Below are 25,537 nucleotides of genomic sequence, written 5' to 3'. Positions count from 1 at the left end.
CTATAAGCGCTAATATATAATCCCTATATAGGGTAGCCTTAACTTAAAATATAAAGTTATATAGTTTAGCTAAGCCTAAATCGCTTATCCTACTATATACTTACCTCTTAATTAAATTAATATTATAAATAACTAGCTAAAATAATTTAGAATATGTTTAGAATATATTAAAACATATTTAGAACAATTTAGAACATATTTAGAATATATTTAAATTATTTTACTATATATTCTAACCCAAATACTTCCTTTAGTAATAATTAAAATTAAAAATTTAAGCTATAAAATAGTATATTAGAGTTAAATATAGCTATAAAAGTAAATTAAGTCCTAATATATTTTAATCTAATTTAAAATATATTCTAATTTAGTTCTAATCTAATTCTAATCTAGTTCTAATCTTGTCGGATATATGGACAGAGGTTATGTAGTTACGTGTCGTCGACGTGTCGTCGTCGTGTCTTTGATTAGTCATCCTTATGGTGACTAATCAACCCCCTACTTAGGCACCGCGATCCTTATGATCCTCTGCTTTTGACACCTATTAGACAAGAATCAATTCAACAGTTAATAGGCCAATCAAGTGCACTTAGGTGATACCGACAAATCTAGTTCTAATTTAGTTCTAATCTAGTTCTAATTTAGTTTTAAATATATTCTAATCTATTTTTAAATATATATAATTTAAAGTTNCTTTTATTATATTTATAATTAAGAATTATTTAAGCTCTTTAGGTACTAAATAAAAGTTATATTTATTATATTAATTTAATAAGTATAAATATATATTTTTAAGCATAATATTTGTGTTCTTTAAAATAAAAAGGGAAAAAAATATGAGCTAAAATATAAAGAGTGAAAAGTGTTTTAATATATATATATATTATTATTATTATTAAAAGTAATAAAAGCTAGTATATAATAATAAGTATATAAAATATATTTATATTTATATTTAAGCCTTATTTATATATATATATAGATATATAGTTTTTAGTTATAATAAAGTAGCTTAAACTACTAAAATTATATTTAATAATAATTCTTAATATATTTTAATTATATATAGCTAGAATAGGTTTGTAACTAGTTATAAATATATTCTAAACGTATTAGAAACATGTTTTANATATATTAGAAAAAACTTATTATTTACCTTTATAGGATTTTGTTTTGGTTTAAATAGGCTTTATAAATAGCTTAAACTATTAAAATTACTATAAAATAAGCTATAAATAGCTTATATAGCTCTTTAAGGTAATAATTATTATATAAAAAATATTTTTATAATAGATTTAAGATAGATATATAAGAAAAGATAGGGTGGATAGTAGGGTCAGGTTGGGAGGGGAAGGGTGGGGTTTGGTGTGGCGGGCGGAGGTTTTGCCTATCAGGCCGACCTTTTAGCGTGGTCTGGCCGACCTGTACGCACCGCTTAGTCCGCTAAGCCTTAACTCAGGGTTCGCTTACGCTCGACTTAGGTTAAAGCGGCAGCTGCTCAGGTTAGCGGCTATAACCGGAACCAGTTATGTGAGAGAAGTTTGACTATCTCTATAGGTAATTTTTAGTAGAATTCTGTAGGGGTTCTAGTCTATACGTATTTTATAAGTCTTATTATTCTTTTCTATTCTTTAGGTCTAATTCTATGTGCTATTCTAGTTTATAGTCTATAAATATATTTAAGTTCCTTCTTAGGAAGAAAGGGTAGTTAAGCTTTAGATAATATTAGCAACTTAGTTAATTAAGGCATAAGCACAGCAAGAGGGATGCGTAAGCCTATATAATTAGTAGTTTATAAACAAGAATCTAAAGCTAGAAAAAGAAAAGAAGATAAAAGGTAGCGTCGCTTAATGTTATATATAATCCTCTAGTTATATAATAGCAAGTGTCTAAAACTGTATAAAACTGTTTTTAATTGTCTATAATTATCTACCACAATCTACTAATATCTACTAGCCACAATCCACCAGTTTCTACTAGCGCCGTAATAACGGTAGACTTATTAATAGGCTAGGTATATAGGTAGTAAGAAGTTAACAACGTAAATATAACTAGTAGAGTAGGTTGCCTAATAGATTAACTCTAATTATATTCTAAGATTTACTATAAAGAGAAGAACTATCTAGGTAGGAACGTTGGTACGTCCCACATTCCTACATTTCCACATTCTTACGTTCCGAACCTGTAACGTGACGTGTTATGTAACTCGGTTACCCCTCGTCCCATGGCTCGATCGGTTCTAGCGCCTCCCGTACTATCTTAACCAACCCGTTCATATCTCTTTTCAGCAGTGCGACTACTGCCGATATAAGGTCCGTAACAATTTTATATAGTAGGTATAATAGCAGACGTGCTGCCGCAATTAAGGATTAGGTAGGGAGGACTTTTTTATATATACTTGTGGCCCTAATGGCCCTAATTACCCTATGGTCGGCGTCGATCAGCGGGTCGATTAGCAGGCGGCCCTTGATACGCGTATGTCCACAGCTTGGCGCTGGTGGCGCTGTGGACATACGCGAATCTGCCCCAGGTGGCTGGCTGAACACGTGATTTTTTTGGCTGAGGCTGCCCCGTACAGGGATTGTGCATTAGCGCTTATGGTTGACTCACCCTTTAGCGTGGTAAGACCGACTTGCATCCACTTATCTGCCCTTCTGCTCTTCCCCTCAGTTTCCGCTCATTTCTGCCCCCACATTTGCATGCTTCCAGCCCGTCGGCTTTGGCTTGCTCAGCCTAGCCCATTCTTGTAGAAGCAAATAACTGTCTAGCTCAGCCCCCGAACGAAAGATTCTCATACCGTACAATCTTGCGAAATACCAGGGTGGTTTTGGATAATGCGAATAAGCGAGCATAAAATATCCTTTATCCAATAGAAAATGCATAAAATATCGCAATCGATAAGGATAAAGGTGCCCTGTGCGGGGCTTTTCTACCCCAACCAAGCTGAATAGGACAGAACCGTCGTACGCAGAGCCGTCGTGCAGAGCTTTTGTATACAGAGTTTCGTGCAGAGCCTCCGTACGCGGAGCTTCGTGCAGAGCTTCGTGTAGAGCTTCGTGCAGAGCTTCGCGCAGAGCTTCGCGTAGAGCTTCGTGCAGAGCTTCCGTAGAGCTTCGTACAGAGCTTCGTACAGAGCTTCGTGCGGAACTTCGTGCAAAGCTTCGTGCAGAGCTTCGTGAAAAGCTTCGTGCAGAGCTTCATGCGGAGCCTCCATATGCAGAGCTTCCATACGTAGAGCTGAATGTAGAGCTATATATAGAGCCACCTACTAAATTTAAAAAAAAAAAAGGATAATATAACTTTATTTACTAGGTTTAAATTAGTTATTTTTATATAATAATAATAAAGAAGGCGACTAAAAATTTATTTAGGGTATGCTACGACTTATCGCGATAAGATTTATCCAAAACCACATATTAGTGGACGGTATAGTCCTATATTAAAAGACCTAAGCGACCTCTTATATTTTTAATTTAGAGGTATTAATAGGGTTAAGAGTTTCTAATTCCACTTCTAAAGCTATATTTTGTATAATAATAAAGAAGAAGGCAACTAAAAATTTATTTGGGGTATGCTAAGACTTATCGCGATAAAACGCAATGGATATCCTTATCGCGATAAGGATATCCATTGCATCTTATCGCGATAAGATTTATCCAAAACCACCCTGCGAAATACATCGAACGCTAGCAAGGGTGGTTACGGCATCTAGCCATATTTGGAAGGCGGTCAGATTCTGCCTATATCAAAAAATCGAAGGCCCTTTATCAAATGCGTCTTATCAAATACGTCTTATCAAATGCGTCTTATCAAATGCGTCTTATTAAATGCTTCGAATACCTCTATAAATCTAGCGGCTATACTATATTTGGCTTATTCTTACATTTAGCATCTTCCTGCTCAAGACGCTTAATAAGAACCTTCTTTGCTCTATAAACTGTAAGGCCTCGTTGCTTGCAAAGGTCCTTTAGCTGCTTAACTAGCAGTATTCTGTAGTTATTCCTTGGTAGATATTCTTCCTATTGGAGGATAAATTCATTAACCATGTTACCTACTACTAATAGCTCCGTAAAATCCTCTTCTTATTTAATTACTGGATCTTCCTGTGCCTCCCATCCAGTAAAATTAATATCTGAGCTTGATATATCCTTAATTCGGATAAGATAATTCTGACTGCCATCAGTATGGATACTAATTCCACACTTAATAAAGGCCTTACGTACAAGGTCTGCTTTCTAACTAAGCCTCCGTGCAGCAGCAGCAACTACATATATAGTCATTACCCGCCGATCTGACACAGTCCATTTAGTGATATCTCCTTCAGACAGACCCTTAAGATACTCCTCAGTAGCCTCTCGTAGCCAGCCTTTAAAGGGCTTATTAACTGCAGTATCAAGTGGCTGCAGTAGGCTTATACAGCCGCTTGGAATTAGCGCTGTAGTAATATAGCTATTGCGTAGCTTCTGTAGAATTGCTTATATCTTATAGAATGAGGCGACATCCATAACAAGAAGATTATCAAGCCTGTCAAGTCTATTAAGTAATAGGCAGAGTTCTTTAGTAATCCACTCATCAAACAGCTCTTTATTATTGTAAGCTGTTTCATTATAGGTAACTGTAACTTCCTTGCTGTAGCGGTGGCCCTCCTGCTTATAAATTTGTCTAGAAGGACCAGCAGTGCCATAAAAGATAAGCTTCGGCCGTATTCTTTGTACACCATCTGCAAAGATATATAGGATAAGTGTTGCTCGCCTCTTATTCCACCTACTCTAATCGCTTTTGCCAGAAACGGTTTTTGCTCTACAGAAATTATAGGTATAGCCATCTAGATATTCAAATGGAATTGGGGTCTTATTAAGATTAAGGATAGTTAATAAATCAAAGCGATTTGGATGCATTATTTGGTGTAGTAATTAAGGCCCGTGAGGTTGCGAATTCCGGCGAATAAACCGTAAAAAGGAGTTAATAACTTTGATATATTCTCCTGGAAGCTTTAAGGCTTGTTTAGTAACCCTTCACCGTAAAATTCCATATCTCTTTATAAAATTGTTAAACCAGCCATATAAAAACATAAATAACTGTCCACAGTCTATATAATAGCGCTAAAAGAGATCTCTTGATATTCGTCGGAACCAGCTCCGCTAAATAAGCTAGCCAGCTAATCTACGTGCACAGAATGTATTAAATAACTCTTGCTCCATTTCTGGCCATTAGCAGGTCTAACCTTATCTGGGTAAAGCTCTACTTCTAGCTTTTAACTCTACAATTTTATCCCTTTATCGCCACCAGCCTTTTATTATTGGTTCTGGTATCTTCCAATAGGCTAACGCCTTGGCAGTAGTAGGAGGGCGATATACAGTGCCATCAGGCAATTCGGTTTCAGCGTTGGTATAGCCGGCTCGTGCTTGACGTCTCTGATTATCCTTAACTCAGTGATAAATAAGGAATAGAAGAACTTGTATTTTTCGCTCGCGGGAATAGCTTCGCTCAATACGGGATATTGGCTTATATTGCTTGTACGGACGCGCGTCTAATGGTGTAGTTTTTGGCCCAGGGCGCTTCTTAGACGGTGGAGCATATCGGGTATTGCCACTGATTTCTTGGAGAGGAGGCATTTAAAGCATTTAATAAGAAGCAATTAATAAAGGGGTTAATTGAATTCGCATAGGTATTACGGTCCTGACGCGGACGTTTGGTTTGTTGATATTGGCAGAACCTGACCGCCTACCCAATATAGCTAGATGCCGCAACCCCCCTGCTAGCGTTCGATGAATTTCGCAAGATTGTACGGTAAATATGGATATACTGTTGTTCTGCCCAGGCTTGAGCCCTCTTTTTCTATTATTATTATTCCCCTACCTATCTTTATTTGCGCCTCTCCCGCCTCTTTGTCCTCACAAATATAACTGATGGCGCTTTCAGTTGCCTCACGATTCATTCTCCAACCTTTGAAAACTGCGTTTCAAGAGCTTCGGGATGACTTCCGAAGCACGAGATGCGTGCGCGGATTTGGCTGGTTTTCGTTTTTCGTGTTTTGGTGCGGTGGTCTGATCACAGCAATCACCTTTATCACCCCTGGAACCCTGAGTTCCGGCTATCCGCGGTCTTATAATAACAAAATTTCACCATGTCTGCCAGATGGATCTTTCAGCATGAACCCAAATATTTACGATCTTTGGGCCATTTCCGGAGCCTTTGAGATTACGCTTGCATTCGGTAATTTGTCATTCGCTAATGCGAAACTTATTGACGTAATATGGGACGTTGTAAGCGCTTGATCTATGTCGTCCTCGCAGAAGTATTTAACTCACATACCAAAAGATGATAGGGCGCGTTGGTCAGATCTTTCTTAGTTTGATCTCGTGCTTCGCCTTTGCGCAATATATCACCGCATCTATGACTATCTCCCCAGTATCCTACGCAACTTACAGTACGGTATTTTTTCGCCATGATCCCAATATATCTTCTATATTTACCCTCCTTCGAGAGTTCATATTTTACCGCTCCTTAAACTCAAAAGTTCTAATGATTTGGATGATACTAAGCGCTACTTTTATCGCATTATTCCCCACTTGGGTCAGCGCAATGAGCGGTTATAATGGTAAGCGCGGACCATTCGTTCTGGACCAAACTGGCAACTTTGCATTATTTTCCGAATTTCGGTATATTGACTATGTTATACACGATGGAGACCGAATTGGACTAACAAAAGATTACATTATAAGCGGAAATACCAGTGTTGGGCTTCTAAATAGTAAGGCACTTTTCGACTCCAGCTTTAAATGCAAGACAAGCTGATCCACGACAAGCTTATGCAAGCGAGTGTGACTCGTGGTATAACTTTACTACGAATGATTTTGATTCTGAAAACGAATTTGGTCCAATACCGGCGGGTTGTATTCTCCGGTCCAATGTATCGAGCTGTACGTTTATATATTTTTTCGGCTAACCCATTGCGAGTCTGTCTAACTCATATTGAATTCAGATGTTACCAAGTACGGGTTTTACGGAATAAATAGTGTCAACAGCAGCTTCAAATACACCCAAACCTACAATCTTTCTGCACCAACTTTAAATATATCAGCATATTACATTGCCTCAGAGCATATCTCCAGGTCGGACTGGACCGGCTCTCGCACAGGAAAGATGCCATTTGCCAACCAGTCAGATGCAGTCTTTGTGGCGAACGGAGTACCATATCCGTTTGATTACTTGTCGGTAAACGGTACCTGTCAGCCCCTAGGTCCCTATCAATGGGGGTTTTCTTTCCTACTCCTCTTCATCTTTCTCTTGACGTTGTTAATCTGGAGCATTGGAACGTATATTTTCTGGCTAGAAGCACACCTTGCTCTAAAGGTACGAGACATCTGTGAAATTCCGGGAAATTATAAAGCAGTTATCGGGCTAGGTGCCGCGATACAGCGAGAATTTGTCAAAGAAGGGGAGGACATTACATGTCTTGAGGAACGCCAAATTATCAGCAGAATGCGTCGAGACCTGAAAGGAGGAGCCATCAAAAACGACGGCGCCATCATCCGGCAGCCGCAATATCGTTTCCGAGAAGTCATTAAAAGATGGTTCAGGAGGGACAAATGGTGGTTTGGTGGGTTTGTGGTCTTGACGGCCATTTGGCTGACCTTGTTACTGTGCTTTGCGAAAGTGCTGCGAAAATCAAATTAAGCGAGCCTCGCCCACACAATATCGAATTTGGGTGATCTTACCATACAAATCGAATGCCTACCACGCATACCACGCCTAAAACGCTTATATCTGCCTTCTATGTCTAAGAGGCTTCCTAAATGGCAGCTCCATCAAATTCTAGTGGCTTTCCTATTTGATTGGACGGTTAAATATATCACGACAGCTACAAAGTTACACCTCTTAACTATATACCGTATCTAGCTTAATTTGGACCTTTATAGGGAGCTATACCCTCCCCCTAATCTTAAGATTAGGCGACTAAGTAATATACCAAAGGAATATAAGCAAGTTCGTGATATATAATATTATAGTATTAGGTATACTAACCGTGTACGTAGGCGCTTCTTGCCTACTTAGAGGATCGCCCTACTGCCTACCTTAATGAAATGGCCTGGTTCCTATAGGACGATTGCGATATTATAGTGTCAATATCATTAATATAGCGGGCTCTTAAATATAATAAGTGGAGTAGGAAGGCTGTACAGCAAAGAGCGCAGGAGCGCTTAAAAGATCTTTATGCTGCCTAGAAGGGACGCTAATATATATAGGACGTTGATCGCCTTATATTTATTAATAAGTTAGGCGCTAATAAGAGGACTAGTTATAGGAAGTTTGGTTAGAGTCCTATAAACCTTCCTGTAATTAATATAGTATTAATTAAGCGCTCGGAGTGTTGGAGTATTCTTCCTACGTATATAATTAACGGCTTCCTCCCTGGAACTCTTATATGGCAAGGCTTAATTACTTTTAAAATATTTAATACCTAGATTAAGTCTTCTGTTCTACCGCATTGTATACCTAGCTATATAATCTTAGTATTAAATAACGCCTTAATATATAAGAGTTAGGTAAGAAAGTAATTGCATATATATTATAACTATATAATCTAACTAGAAGATATAGAAGTTTATAGAGCTCTACTCCGCTGCCTAAATATCTATTAAATATCTTCCTCCTTACTACCCAGAGTTTAACCCAATTAAGCTTTCCTTTTATAATCTTAAGGCGTGGATTTAACTAAACGCTTACTCAATTAAGGATTATAAGAGCTTTGGTACGTTCCTATACTTTAAAATATAGTGTATAGGAATCCGTCGCTTGGCTTAAGGACACTTTTAACAGGCTGGCTACTTAGTAGAAAACTAGTAAGGAGCGCGATCTTCTAAATTTAGGTAGTGCCCTTATAGAAATTAATAACTTACTATCCCTTTTAGCTTGCTTAAAAGGTCTTAAGCTCACGCCTTAATTAAAGAAGTCCTGCTGCAAGGCCTAGCTTGGCAGCTCGTTTCCGAAGGCTATTATGCTGTACCATCGCGCTTACAACACCAGAAAATTGATCTATATAAGCAACACGATATAATACCCAAGCCTCGCAAGTAATTAAGGAACGGTAAGCGTGGTATGCGTGGTAGGCATTCGATTTGTATGGTAAGATCACCCAAATTCGATGTTGTGTGGGCGAGGCTCGCTTAATTTGATTTTCGCAGCACTTTCGCAAAGCACAGTATTCATGGCAAGCCCAATCTTGGCAAGCCCAATCTTGGCAATTATTTGCGCGTTTTTATCCCTCGGTACCTTATTGGCAATGTTCATTGGAAGGAAGACGGGGTCTAGGATACTCATGCTCTTATTTTGTGGGGTATTAGGCATTATTGTAGACTGCTCTATCTTTCAGGGTTTCCATACTTTCTAGAGTACAGATATGATACACTCCTGCAAGTTCCCCTAATGCCTTCCTTAAAACAAAGGTCAAGTCTTCGGACCCGCCTATTGCAACGGTTGAAGTGTCTACCCCTTTTCGCTTCTTCCCAGTTAAAGATGGCGGCGCAGCACCCCTAAACAGTACCTAATGATAATCACGACTCTTTTCAGTCTCTTGTACCATTCGACCCAATAATACGAGCCCTAAAGTGTTGGTGGCGTTGAGCCAATACAGGCAGAGCTTCCGTTTCCGGTTTGGCACGAGCATGCTATATTAGTAGCGTAATTCTAAAAGGCTATAGTGTTAGGCCCCCACCTGGTTCCCACGATTCCTCAGCCCGTCTTCAGCTTGACACTAGCTCCCACGATTACCTAGAACGGCGAAGTGCTCGGGGCACCACAACAGGATATATTTTCCTCACACAGATAGCTTTTTTCCTTTTCTCTTCCCTTTCTTAGTTATAGTTTTCTTAGTCTAAGGACCCAAATACATTGCTTATCCATCATGGACGGACTTTGTGCAGGGTCGTGGCATATTAATAATATGATACTTACTTCTACTGAGCCATAAAATCAGTCCTCATTTCTGCAATTTCCACCTTCTCATCCTCCATAGAAGCATCCCTATCCCGCCACACATATTGAGCCTTACTTAGCGCATTCATGCTGATATGCCAGACACATAAAATCTGGGGAACTTCAGGCATAAGTTCAAGTGCTGCAGATTTCAATGCATCCTCCTGGTCGCTGATGAAGACCTTCGGAGGTGATGGGTTGATTTGATGGAGGAACGTTGAAAGAGCCCAGTAGTAGTCCTCCTGTTTCTCTCCATGTAGGAAGCAGTACCCCGCGGAGAAGAAGGTTTGCAGGTTTGTGCAATCAAGTATATGCAATAACGGGAGCCTGTACTTATTGGTCTTATAGGTACAGCCCATTAGCAAGACATCGGGATTCGCGCGGAGCAGTTCGACCTGTTTAGTGTGTGCAAAAAAGAGATGGTGAACACGGTTTTAGAGTCCTTCTTCACATCGAAATTCCACTCCAATGAGGTCGATAATTCATCCAACAAAGCTTCAATTGGCGTCCTATCCATAAGGTAATTACGCCTAATTACCGTACGGTCGTTGCGGATATTGGTAGGCGCGATAAGGGTGTCTGAATCTTGGTGTCTGTCGACCGTGACGGGTACTGTCAGACATAAACTTCAGATTTGTCTCGACCTGGTTTCAATCTAGTTTCACCGTTCTCTAGGGACCCCTGTGGGGGGGTACTACCTTATGTATAAATAGTCTCTTTTCTTCATAGATCAATCTACACACGAGTCCTTCCTTTCTTATAATCGGTGCACGGACTACCGATCGACAGTGTCTGATAGCGGTCAGGATCTGCTTCGGAGCAACACCAGATCGTGACACCGACTTAATGATATTCTTTTGAGCTTGTGTGCGTTTGCTATAGACATTATGGACAGACGGGTTGATGGAGGGAACATGGTTATGGTGTCCATCTTTAACTTCAAGCCTCCATTGACAATCCGGTTCAGTATCCAGAAGCTTATAAATAAGCACCTGAAAGGGACATCCACTTGCTCGTGTTAAAGTATTTCGAATGGTAGCTTTAGAGGTATAATTTCCAGTTTTATCGTAAAGGTAATAAAATCCGGTCTTGTCGACCTGAATCGGACTTCCTTACCACCATCGTACTACTGTCTGACGACCTAGATCGTCTTTACGTACAATGTCTTAGTTATCTCTCAACTTATAACTAAATGTCTCATCGAATGTCTCATTACCTATTTTCTATTACCTATTTAACTCAGTTGTCTGGACCTACCTAATATATATAAGAGAGCTTCTGGAGCCCTCTTTAATAGACTGAGTTCTCATCCTTAATTAACCGTTCAACAGTTATAAGCCCAGGCCGTCTACTGCATCATCTTTAATTTAAAAACCTTTATTCCCATTAATATCCATCATCATCTTAATTATCCCTTGCAACGTCAAAATGGGTCCTCAGGGTATCGATAAGAACCAACTAATTAGATTAGCTGAATTTAGTGCCCGTACTCAGAAATACAAGGCTGGTGATATTCGTAATATACTATATAAAATTGATATATAGGCTTATTCTTTGGAATTAAGTCGCTCAATATAAGGCCTCCAGCAGTCGTCCTTCCTGCAGAACAGTATTTTACATATACTCAGTGATTGTATTGGACTGGAGTGGAGTGGATTCGGGCTCAAATCCACTCCATCCAGCTAGTAAATTGTTTGACTCCAAGAGCTCCTTAGAGCTCCAGTACATTTATATACTAAAAATAGAAAGGCTTAGCATCGGCATAGTATTGTAAAAGGAAGAGTAGGTGTAGGATAACTAACTAAAAGCTACCTATATTACTCCTTACTAATAACCTTAGTCTCGTAGTTAATCTTAATAGCCGCATATTGCTTATCTAGCCCCCCTTCCTCCTTATTAATTATATTGTCTTCTACCTAAGTAGAGACCTCTGCGGCAACCGCAGCAGTAAGCCGGGCCTTTGCCGCTTCCTTAAGGGATACCCTTTTATAAGGCTCTCCTACTAAGTTATCTACTTCCTTATTATTAAATATACCCTTTAGCGGTGGTCTATACGCATACTAAAGAACCTTATTTGCCTTAATAATATCCATTTATAATTGGGAGCGCCGGTTATTAAAAAGAATCTTATAGCTACTAAAGAGTCGTTTATATTTATCGCTTATAGGAGGCATGGCTAATATATTAAGCGCAAATTAGGCGAGATCCGGCTAGCTCTTATAGCGATCCTGCTAGTATTATATAATATTAAAGAGTTAGTTTTTAGTAAGAAGTATACAGTTAGTAGTAAGATATTCTTTAAAGCGATTAATTGGCGCTAGGCCGTTATATTTAGGGTAAGTTATCTTAAGGTGTTTATAAGCTTAGGCGGAGGTATAGATCTTCTCTTTTATAACTAGCGGCTGTAGAGTTACTGGTGTAGATAATGGTAGTAGTAGTAGAAAGCTTTTGCCTTTATATTTAAGCTAGAGCTCTTTTACTACCTCCTTTACTTTTAAGATTTAAGCCGCCTTTTCTTTATATTGCGCCTATTAGTTATAAAACCACTATATCTTAAGTATTAGGTTAAGAATAATTACTATATAGTAAGCTCCTATATTATTAGCCTTAACGTAGTACTTCTTATACTTTTACTAAGTAGCCTCTGCGTAGGTAGCTAAGTAGTAATAACCTTACGCCTTAGCCTTTTTTTTAATTGCTTTAAAAGCTTAATAAACCTATACTTAGTTCTTTTAAGCTTAAGTAAAAGCTAGTCTAGGGTTTAGAAGTAATTAGTAAGGCTAATATACTTACCTTCTACTATAATAATAGCCTTATAAAACGTCTCCAGGTAATTATATAGGTGTTTAAGTTATTTTTAATAGTGCTCTTAAAGTAGGTTATCCTTAGAAAGCTGCTTTATACTTACTGCTAAGTAGTAGCTACTATAGAACTTTATAATACGTTCTTTATAGTTTAGAAAGTATAATATAGCCGAGAATAATAAGTTCTAACGTGTTTAGTTATTTTAAATAAGCTAGTAGGTGGTTAGTATAAGGATATAAGAGAGTTAATTTAGTTAATTTTCCTTTGGATAAAATTAAATCCGGCGCTAAGCTGCTAAAATTTAATACTAAGGCTCTATATAAGATCTCTTACTTACCTCTAAGCTATTAAATTCTGCTAATAGGCCTTCTATTTTAATCCTCTAAAAGAAACTATAATATTAAGGAGTTATATAAATATATTATATAAGGTTGTAAAGCAATCTAATAGCTCCACGCTTTTTTTTATAACTCCTTAACCTTCTTAAAGTTTATCTTATAATAAGCCCTTACTAATTTTTTATAAACTCCCTTTATATTACTTCTAATAATAAAGGCCTAGGCGTAAAGATTTGTAATATAACTAAAGTAATATAGTTAGTGTCCTTTGCGAAGCTTTGCTAATATATTTAAATATAGTATATAAAGGATTACGTTAATATACATATTATTTAACTCCGTATTATTGGCTATAAAATACCTAATATTACCTACGATTCTATAGTCGCGAAATAGATCTATAAGGACGCCCGCTATATTCTTACTAGTATGCTTATCTATAGTTTTATAAAGCCTAAGAATAACATAGCAATGCCTGCCGTCTTTATTAATAAAATAGCCTACTACCCCAATAATCGCGTGCGTATTTGGTGACGTCTATAGGTTAAAGGAAATTAATATTATACTACGGGCGCTCTTAAGCTCTTTCCTTAATAACTCCTTCCGCTATTTAAACGATTTTATAACCTATCCGCAAATTATCTTTCCTACTTATAGAAGAAACTTTTAGAGCCTAGGGTAGAGATAAAATAAGAGCTGTTAAAAGTAGGCGTTTTTTAATTAGAAGAAGGTAATATAATAGCAAATAATCTATTAAATTAGGAGAGCCTTAAAGCCTTTAAAATTGCGATTTAGATTAAGCGATTTAGCCTCTAGATATTACTTAATTATTGGCTAATTTAGCTTATCCTTCTTTTTAAAGAGAATCTCGCCCGTTATTTTATCTAATTAGTAATCTTTTATAAGGTAATCTATGGCCGTTAATCTTCCTAATAATACTATACAGAGCTCTTGCTTATGCTTTAATTGCTTGTAAATATAGTAATAGAAGAACGTTCGCTAATCTATAGAGGACTTTAACTAGATATTCTTACCCCACTTTTAAATATATAAGGATTGTTGCTTAGTGTGATTTAGATCTTTAGTAAGAGCCTTATACTAAATATATTGCTTTTTATAAAGCTTAAACTTATTAAACGTTTTTGACTTATTAGCTTTTAGGTTAAAGCTCTTAGGTGTAAGAATTATGTTGTCGGACGCAGGAGACGATTAAGTTAATAAATATCGATCTATGGTAGTAGTAAGAAGATAAGGATAAATTAATTAAAGCGATAATAATGACGACGACAACGATAATGGGGGTAGGAGGAGACACTTATATATATTAGAGTTTTTAGATTGTATAGCTCGTAAACCTAATTAAAATCAAATCTTATTGTTGACCTCGCTAATTGGTTCTATCCTTATATAATACCTGCCAAATCAGGTAAGAGAATTGGAGCTCTAAGAGCTCTGTAGCATTAAATCCACTCCATCTAACCAATTAAATTGACAGGATCCACTCTAATCCAAAGACGGCTCCGCCACGGAGCTCTAGAATTAACCAAGTCCAAGAAGATCACTGCATATACTGCAGCCGGAATGAGTCCTTGGAGGACGCGCACGCCTCTCTCATTCCTTACTATCGCGAGGTTTCCTTGTAGTATTAGGTGAAAGCTCTGACAGAGCCTTTCAACGCTCAATGCACTGCTCTTAAGCACGCCTGCCAGCCTCTATACAAGCTAAGCAATAAACCTCCCTTGGGAACAGCTTAATTAGCTAATGCTGCGCTATAGGGACCCATATTATATCATATATAGAACGTCAAGGTAGGTGTTTAAATATACAATTCTTTCGCTTTTAAATTAAGTATTTAAATAAGGCTTTACGGAGGTTAATTAAAAATTACTTGTGGCTATTCTCGCGATATCTATATCTGTCTGTACGAGTAGAGGTTATAAATATTGTTATTAGATAAATGGCGTAGAGTGTATGCGGTAGGGGCTGTATGCGTAGCGTAGGTCACCTGACTGCCCACGGCCCGATAGATAGCCCGACCTTTACTACCCCTTTCTTTCTCTTTTGGTAGACGAGAAAAAAAAACGAATAAATTAAGAACCAGTTACCTTATATTGCAATTGCAGTACCCCCGGGTGATACCGACAATATCAATTAGTAGGTTAGTAGGAAGATAGTAGGACACAATTAACAATTACTATATTAAGAAGGAAGTGCCATAAAGGCTTCTAGGTTTACCTATAAATTCTCTATATTATAAAATATAAGCGCAATTAATCTGCAATATTCACACCGTATATATAATAATTGTACCAAAATATAGAGGTAGGAATAAGGAAAAGGATATAATTTTAACCGTATAATATATAAGTTAAGATGCCACTTTAAAACAGAAAAGAATAAATAGCAGTATATATTAGAATAGAAAGAGACTACCTTTTTAAGAATTATTGCTATAAACCCAGGTATCCCTTAGCGTAATTATCTTTAAAAGCTCTTTAATTAACTTTAGACGATTTAGCATAGTTTATCTAAATTATATTAAAAGGATTTCAGCCTACGTAATTAAGTTATTAATGCATGCTAAGGCGTTAAAGAATACAACCTTACTCTTTTTAATCCTATAAATACCTATAAAGGAATATATACTTAATTAAGATCTTCTATTAGCACTGCTCTACGCTCTTAAAAAGTATAGTAATTTAACGCCTAACTCTAACCTACTTTAATTAACCCGGCTGACCCGGCTAACTAATATAACTATAACTGGACTGATTAAATATATAGTGGTTATAGTAGGGACTATAGTAGAGGGTATAATTAACGCCGACCACGAGGCAATTATAGAAGTTTATTTTAAAGTAATTACTAGAAGAAGTGCTACGTTTATAAGAAGCTAAGTTACTAGTTAACTAGGCACTCTTTTAATAAGTAAAAGGAGGCATATAATAAGTTTTGCCAAAATATAAGAAATATTAAAAATTAAAAGGTTACTATAGCCTACTTCTAAAGCTTCCTAGTTTAATATAAAGGCATAAAAGATCTTAAGGGTAAGGTTAATAAAACCAAACAGCTCCTTATAGATATAGAAATTAAGGACTATTTCCCTAACTAATACTTTACTAAGTATAGTAAGGTAAATAGCTTATAAACTATTGCTATTCTTAATAACTAATCTACACTCCATTCTATTATAAAGTTAGATATCTTTAATAAGCTAAAGGAGAATTCCGCGTTCTCCTTTAATAATAAATATTTAGTAAATATCTTTTATAGTATTATATCAGATACCGGAGCCGCAGGAGTATCTATAGTAGGAGAACCTTAAGTTTAAGCTCTTTAATAGCTTAATAACTTTATCTAGATTAACTATTTAACGGTAGGCTAATATACGATTTATTTTGGTAAGGGTATTATAATCTCTCTTAGCACGATTAGGGTCCAAACCCCCTTAGGATATATTACTTTTTACATTATTCCTATAAACACCCTATTTCTATTTTATATTAAAGATATAAATAAATTAGGCGTTAAGCTTAATAACCTTAAGAATATACTTATTTAGGGAGATAATTGGGTGCCTATTATACGCAAGTAAGGTTACCTCTAGTTACTTCTTTATTAACTAGAAAAGAGTATTACTTAGAGCTACTTAACTAAGTTAGAGTTACGCTAACTATACCATTATTTTAGCCACCTATCCATTTATTAATTGCTTAGGGTTCTTTAGTAAGTAGGCTATAAAGTTAAAGTTAAGGCAATTAAGCATCTTATAAAGTACTACTATTACTACTAAATAAACTAAAAGTCCCCTAGCTGATTTAAGTTTACCCTTAAAAATAACTATAACTTTAACTTCTATATTATTGTTAATATTATATATCTTAGCGGTAAGCCAGTACTCTAAGTTATTAACTTCTTAACCTTCTTCTAAGCCGTACGTTTCTTAAAGGATATATTAGCTAGAAATATATAAAATACCCTTTAATTATACTAGATTAATATTTACCTAGAACCCCCTAATTAAATCGTCAATAATATAGGAAAGAACTTCTTATTTATAGAGTTTTAATAATAGATAAAGGCAATAGCAATTAAGGTTAAGGAAGTCCCTATTAAGGCATATAATAGTATTAAAAAAGTAGAGTAATATTATACGCTATTACGCTACGCATATAAGATTATCTCTTTAAAACTAGAGAACGCTAGTAAAAAACTTACCTTATAAATAGCTATTAAAGCTATTAATAATTCCGCTGGCCTAAATAAACTTATACCTATATTACTAGCCTTTAGCGCCTACCCTTAAATAACTAACAATTCTTTATTATCGCCCTCTATTATATAATAAGCTAAGGAGGTATAACGTTTCTACGCTATATACTAAGTTAACAATGTACTAGGAATAAGAAATAGCCTAAATACCTTAATTACGCTTAATCTACTACTCTAGTCTAAGGTACGTGTATAGCGTAAAAGGGGAGAGTAGTTAGGCCTATATTAACTTATTATAATTAATAGTTAAACTTATACTATTTAGATGCCTTACAGACCCACTTAATTCTATTTAACTGTTATTAAGCCTTACTATAAAGATAATAGTTTTAAGCCTTTACAGGATGCCCTAAAAAATGCCCTAAAGAAGAACTACAATTAACGTACTCTAAAAGGCAACTATAATTTTAATATAATTATAGTAGATATACCGCAACTATAACGTAGTAGAGGTCGCCTAAAGGGATTATAAAATCGCTAACACTTTATTAATTTTAAAGAGCAATTTATTACTACTATTAAGAATAGAGTTAAGTTATTAATGGCCTTTATAACAGCTAAGGAGAAGGCTAACTTTAAGCTTACAAAACAGCTCGAAAAGAAAGGTTATATTATAACCCCTAAAGCTCCTTTCTAAGCATCTAATAAGTAGGAGATTAATAGTCTTATTATAAAAGGAGTCTTTAAATCTAAGAAGTATAACCCTACTAAGTTTAATAAAGTTCGTATCTTTAAGTTAAGAATAGTTAATAAGATTAAAGGCAAAGCTACTAACGCCCTATTTAAGAAATTAAAGCTTATTATCTAAGGTTATAACAATAATACTAAGGAGGTAATTCTTATATAATCTCCTATAATTTAATAAGCTAGATAGCGAGTTATTATTACGCTAGCTCCCTCCTTAATAAAGAATAAAATAGCGGTTTATTTATAAGATATTACCTAGGCCTATATCTAATTAAAGATGTACCTTTAGCGCTTAATATTAGTATACTTTCTAGAGTAATGTCACGGCACTGACCTAACGCATACTGTTTTATACTGTCTCGTACTATTTCCTACTATTAGCTGGCCCACCACTAGTGACTTGGCGGCCGGCCCTACTATTTATATACAATACCCCCTTTTTACCTTCTTCCCCTCTTTATACCATAACGTAGTTATTTAGTCTACTTTATTGCAGCACTGTAACAGTTTATAGTATCTTTAATTTACGCCCCGTTATAATTACCAATTCCTTATACCCTAGCTAATTAACCTCCGCCCTAGAGCAATCGCGACCTATACGCGCCTCTACTAAAACTAATACGTCCCCAGCACAGTCCTAAAATAATCCTTAGTTTTTACCTAGCGCCTAAATAGGCGACACTAATAATACTAAAATAGCTAAAACCTAAAACCCCCGCAACGTTTTTATAGACCTCTTTATAGAGATATACCCTAATATCGCGTAAATAATCCGCCGCTCTCTATTATACCCTAAGACCTTTAAGCCTAGCAAAGCTTACTTTACCCTTATTAACTATACTAACAAGTTCCTTAATAATATTAAAGTAGGACTATAGTGTATATATAACACAAACACCGCTAATAAAAAAGCAAATAAAAACCTTAATACTCTTATTGCTTCCTAAATAGGAACTATTAACTCCTAGGTAGAGACTATTGCCGTTCTAAAATAATTAACCCCTATAATAATAGTAGTAACCTAGTAGAAAAAACGGAGATCTAAAGACCCGCTAATATTTAGCGGAAAAGGCACCCCACTAGAATAATAAGCCAATTTTAAAACCTGGCATATTAAGATTAAGGAAGTCTTTAACTAGGACTAGGACTACTTTAATATAGTTTAGTTTTAAATCCTTTATATCTTAGATATACTAAAAAATAAGGCCTATAAGTTTATTAAGTAGGGCTTAGAGCTTATATATAAGAACCCAAATAATATATCTGCGTGGAAATGGCCTATTAAGGAAGATATACTTAAAGACCTTACTACCTACTATAAGGTCCTTAATATAACCTAGGTCGCAAAAAATAAGCTTAACTATTTCCCCTAGGGTAAGCGTAACTACTAGTTTTAAAAGGGAGAGCTTAATAAGCTAATAGTCTGCGTTAAAAAGATAGATAAATAAAAGGTAGACCTACTTTAAAAGTTTATTTCTCCAAAAATGGAAGAGCTGGTACTTAGACTTGCCTATAAAATTAATAATAGCGACTATATAGGTTGGAGTAAGTAGATAGATATATTTACTAAGAACCTCGCGAACTATACACACTAAGCTAACCTTAAGAAAAACGCTAACCACCACCTACCTAAGCCCTTACCCCTATATTAATTCTAACCCTAGTAGTAACTAGAGAACCTATAGACCTTAATAAAATCTTAGATATGGAGCGTAAGCGCCGCGTTAATAATAGATTATATTTTGCCTATAGCCTACCTAGCCACTAGAAGAATACCTATAACCCTACTAAGATAGCAAACCTAGTTCTAATACCACCCTACTAAATAACGCGAACTAATAACCGCGGGCGCGGCAACCGTAGAGTCTATTATAGACGCGGCGACTACGGAGCCTATTATAGCCGCGGCGGATAACCCCCCCCCTTTAACCCTATAGCTTAGTTACTTTAAACTATACCCTATATAGGAGCCTAACTTATTAATAATACTTAGTATTAGTGACTCTGCGCTAGCGAATATAAACACGGCTATATTATTAGTAAGGTATTATCTTTCTATACCCTAACTAAGACTAAAACTAATACCGCCAGCTAGACGGACACTAGACCACCCTACTAAGATAGCCTTATACCCTAGTTGTTAAAAGGTAAACCCTTAGACTAAGTCGCGTTTAAGGGTTTAAACTATATAAGGAAGAAGACGAGAAGATTAGGTCCCTATTACTAAATTAATTAGTCCTTTCTATTAGTAAGCTGCTACTTAATCTTAGATTAGCAAATAGTAATAAGAAATTAATCCTTATTTAAACCTAACTCTCCTTAGTATATAACCTATACCCCTAAGTTTATATTAATATAATAAGCCTAGTAGACTCCAGTAGTACTATAATAGTATTTACTAACATAGAGTTTATTATAAGAAAGTATAATGTTATAACTAAGAAGCTGCTAGTCCCTAGGCTATTATACCTTATAAATAGCATTCTAACTTCGCTTATTATAGACTACTTTACTACCTAAATATTAATCGGCCTCCATACTAAAGCTATGCTCTTTTTTATTACTAAACTTTTACCCACTACCCTAATTATTCTAAGTATACCTTAGCTTTAGAAGCATAAACCCTATTCTAGCTTTAGGAAACTTAAGATCCACTTTAACTTAGACTACTACTCTAGGCACTACCTCCCATAGGGGATAACCGACGATAGTAGGGACGCCCTATATAGATACTTAGTACTACTAAGCCTAGTACCTAAGACTATATATAAAGCCCTAATAGTAGAAGACGTTCCTAATAAAGGGGAGCCTATATAGCTGTAAAGAAATAAGATAGTAGAAGACTAGACTACCTTAGCACTTAAGACTAAAATAATAGGCTAGCCAGCCCTACCAAGACTAAAGAAGAAGGTCTGCTTTACGCTACTATTACTAAGAATCTAACCCTAACCTAGGCACTATTTAAACCCTAGCCGCTTAGCTTAATACCTAGAACTAAGCCATATGCTATATATATATACTATAGCTCGCGTTATAGTAAGGACTAGCTATAGAACTACTAAAACCCAGATAATAAAAACCGCGCCACTATAACGCCTAACCTTATACCTATCTCCCGCGCGTACTATATAGGGCTGCCGCCTTATTTCTGCCCCCCTAGGCTAACTAAGCCGTGCTAGCCTAGCCGTAGCACTAAAGAATTAGATACGCCCTAACCTAGACAATATTAAATACACTTATGCTATTAATTTTACCTAGTTCTATAAATAAAAATACATAAAGGTAATAAGGATCTATATAGCGGAGCTAGTAGAACTAATTAAACAAAATAAGTACTAATAGCTGCTTAAAGAGCTGCCTATAGGCCTAATAGAAGTACTAAACCTATTAGAAAAGTCTTTCCGCTAGCTAGTAGAAGGTAACTATATAATAAAAGAAGCCCGTAAAGCGCTTCCTTTCTATTTTTATAACTTTCTTAAGATAAATCTAAAAACTAAACCCAAGCTTTTATATCAGAAGATAGTTAACACTAATATTAAAAAATTCCTAAAAGGCAAACTAGGATTAACCCATAAAGGTATTCTATAACGCCTACTAAAGAAGTTATATAAATATATTAAGCACTTTCTCCCTAAAAACGTAAATAAGCTGCCCTTTTACTAACTATAGGACTATTAAATTGAGATTATCTCTAGAAACTAGGCCCCATATTATAAAAATAGACTACTTTTACCTGCTAAACTTAGGTATATAAAGAAGTAGATTAATAAAATACTAGATAAAGGTTTTATCCATAAATTAACCTTACTAGCTACGTCAGGAAAAAATTTACTAGCATTTTAACAGCATTTAGCAGCATTTAGCGGCCAAATGCGCATTCCGCGCACTATAACGTGTAACGTATAGTATTGACTAAGGTGTAGTATACTACTGCATTTAATAATGCAGTGCGGTATACTGCTGCATTTAATAATGTAATGCGGCATACTGCTACGTACTGCTGTATCTAACAATATAGTGCGGCATACTGCTATATTTAAAAATGCAGTGCGGTATACTACTATATTTAATAATGCAGTATGGCAGACTACTATATTTAATAATATAGTGCAGCTAATTACGCATTTTGCGCATTCTGTATATAATGCCCTCCTTATATATTCTATATATAATGCCCTTCTTACGCATTCTATATATAATGCCCTTCTTACGCATTCTATATATAATGCCCTTCTTACGCATTCTATATATAATGCCCTTCTTACGCATTCTATATATAATGCCCTTCTTACGCATTCTATATATAATGCCCTTCTTACGCATTCTATATATAATGCCCTTCTTACGCATTTTATATATAATGCCCTTCTTACACATTTTATATATAATGCCTTTCTTACATATTCTATATATCTTACTTACTTTAAGTAATAAATAAGCATTACTCTTTCTACGTAGTTAGTGCAAAATAAATTATATTATTTTAGATAATTTAATATATAGTGACGGTTCTCTTCTACTTACTTACCTACTAACTTACCTACCTACCTACCTACTAACCTACCTACCTGCCTGCCTGCCTGCCTGCCTGCCTACCTACCTATCTATCTATCTATCTATCTGTCTATCTATCTATTTATACCTACCCGTCTATGCCTACCTATCTATACCTACCTGTCTATGCCTACCTATCTATATTACCTTAATTTAATTAATTAATTAAATCGTTTATTGTGTTCGCTAGCTAGTTATTTAAACGGTTATTATATAGCTCTAGCAACGGTTATATAGCTCTAGTAACAGTCGTGTGGCTCTAGCAACGGTCGTGTGGCGATAACAACGGTTATCTAGCTCCGGCGACGGTCGTCTAGCTCTACTAACGGTCGTCCAGCTCTAACGGTTGTCTAGCTCTAGCGACGGTTATCTAGCTCTAGTAACAGTCGTCTAGCTTTAACAACGGTCGTCTAACTCTAACGGTCGTCTAGCTCTAGCAATAGTTATCTAGCTCTAGCGACGGTCATCTAGCTCTAACAACGGTTGTCTAACTCTAACAACGGTTATTTGGCTCTAACAACGGTTATCTAGCTCTAACAACGGTTATCTAGCTCTAACGACAATTGTTTAGCTCTAGCGACGGTTATCTAGCTCTAGCGACAGTTATCTAGCTCTAATAACAGTCGTCTAGCTCTAACGGTCGTCTAGCTCCGGTAACGGTCATCTACTAGCTATTATTCTAGTGTCTTCCTAGGTAGGGAGGATATAAGGAAGGGTAAAAAATAAGGTGGCTACCTAGGTGTATATAGGGGGTATACTTAGTAAAGGCACGTTTAGAGGCTATTAGGAATATAGCGGGGACCTAATACGGAGCTTCGTATAGAGCCTCTATATATAGAGCTTTGCGTAGAGCCTTATATAGAGCCTTTATATATAAAGCTTTATATAGAGCCTTATATAGAGCTTTATATAGAGCTTTATACAAAGCTTTATATAAAACTTCGTATAAAACTTCGTGCAGAGCTTCGTGCAGAACTTTATATAGAGCTTTATATAGAACTTTGTATAGAACTTTATGCAGAGCTTTATATAGAACTTTATATAGAACTTCGTATAGAGCTTTATATAGAACTTTATATAGAACTTCGTGTAGAGCTTTATATAGAACTTTATATAGAACTTCGTACAGAGCTTTATATAGAACTTCGTATAAAACTTCGTGCAGAGCTTTATATAGAACTTCGTGTAAAACTTCGTATAGAGCTTTATATAGAACTTTGTGTAAAACTTTATATAGAGCTTTATACAGAGCTTCGTGTAGAACTTTATATAGAACTTTATATAGAACTTTATATAGAACTTTATATAGAACTTTATATAGAGCTTCGTGTAGAGCTTTATATAGAACTTTATATAAAACTTTATATAGAGCTTTATATAGAGCTTTATACAGAACTTTATACAGAACTTTATATAGAGCTTTATGCAGTATTTAATTTTACTTTTCTACCATTTTAGCATTTTCTAGCATTTAGCAGCTAAATGCTAATACTTAATTATAAATACTGCTAAATGCTAATACTTAATTATAAATGCGGCATTTAGCGCTAAATGCTAGTACTTAATAATAAATGCTAGAAAATGCTAGAAAAGCTAGAAAATGCTAAAATGGCAGAAAAGTAAAATTAAATGCTAGTAATTTTTTTCCTAACGTACTATATTACTCCTTCTTACTATTAAGCCCGGCAGCAGTATATAAATCTATTATAACTACTAAGGCCTAAATATAGTTACTATTAAGAATTAGTACCCACTACTACTAATCTATAAGACACTTAACGCACTTTATAGTGCTAAGTACTTTACTAAACTTAATATAATTACTATGTTTAACTAGATCCGGATTATAAAGGGCTATAAATAGCTTATAGTATTTATTACCCAGTTTAGACTCTATAAGATACTAATTATACTATTTAGTCTTTATAACGCACCTATTATATTCTAAAACTATATTAACTATATTCTATATAACGCCCTTAACAACTACTATACTATCTACCTTAATAACATCCTTATCTTTTCTAAAATACGCGCCGAGTATATTAAGTATATAAATAAAGTTATCTAAAGACTTAGTAATGCTAGACTTTAGATTAATATTAATAAGTTTAAGTTCTACTTTACTAAAATAAAATACCTCGGCTTAATTATCTTAACTAATAGTATAATTATAGACCTTAAAAAGGTATAGGCCTTATAGGAATAAAAGGACCCAACATTAATTAAAGAACTATAATAATTTCTTAGCTTCGCGAACTTCTACTAATAATTTATTTAAGGTTACTTTATTATTGCTATACCTATAATAAAACTCCTAAAGAAGGATATTAGATAGCTATAGGGACTAAAATAAGCTAAATCGTTTAAGGCCCTTAAGGGAGCCTTTACTTTAGTACTAGTACTAGCATACTATAACCATATAAAGAAAACAGTAGTAAAGATAGATATATTAAATTAGGTTTTTAGTGGAGTCCTTTCCTAATATAATAATAACGGAAAATTAAGACTAGTTATATTCTTCTCTATAAAGCATTTTACGTTAAAGTATAACTATAAAATCTATAATAAAGAACTCTTAGCTATTATTAAGGCTTTAGAGAAATAGCGTCCTAAGCTATAAGGGACTAACGTTAGGAAAAAATTTACCAGCATCTAATTTTACTTTTCTGCCATTTTAGCATTTTCTAGCATTTCTAGCATTTTCTAGCATTTAGCAGCTAAATGCCGCATTTATTATTAAGTACTAGCATTTAGCGCCAAATACCGCATTTATAATTAAGTATTAGCATTTAGCTGCTAAATGCTAGAAAATGCTAAAATAGTAAAAAAGTAAAATTAAATACTATATAAAGCTTTGTATAAAGCTCTATATAAAGCTCTATATAAAGCTCTATATAAAG

General features: G+C 35.3%; 1 protein-coding gene across 1 annotated transcript; it reads left to right on the top strand.

Annotated features, from left to right (window-relative positions):
- Window positions 1-5,907: 5,907 nt before the first annotated feature.
- On the top strand, window positions 5,908-7,957 carry K441DRAFT_705332 (uncharacterized protein; the record flags this gene model as incomplete). Its single annotated transcript, XM_067653587.1, has 4 exons — window positions 5,908-6,266; window positions 6,322-6,754; window positions 6,810-6,923; window positions 6,986-7,957. Coding segments are annotated over 4 exons (1,601 nt in total), but the record flags the coding sequence as incomplete, so codon positions are not given.
- Window positions 7,958-25,537: the final 17,580 nt, after the last annotated feature.

This window comes from Cenococcum geophilum (assembly GCF_001692895.1).
Source record: "Cenococcum geophilum 1.58 unplaced genomic scaffold K441scaffold_19, whole genome shotgun sequence".
Lineage (NCBI taxonomy): Eukaryota > Fungi > Ascomycota > Dothideomycetes > Gloniales > Gloniaceae > Cenococcum > Cenococcum geophilum.
The sequence above is the reverse complement of the archived record's forward strand: the minus strand, read 5'-3'. Positions and strand labels throughout refer to the sequence as shown.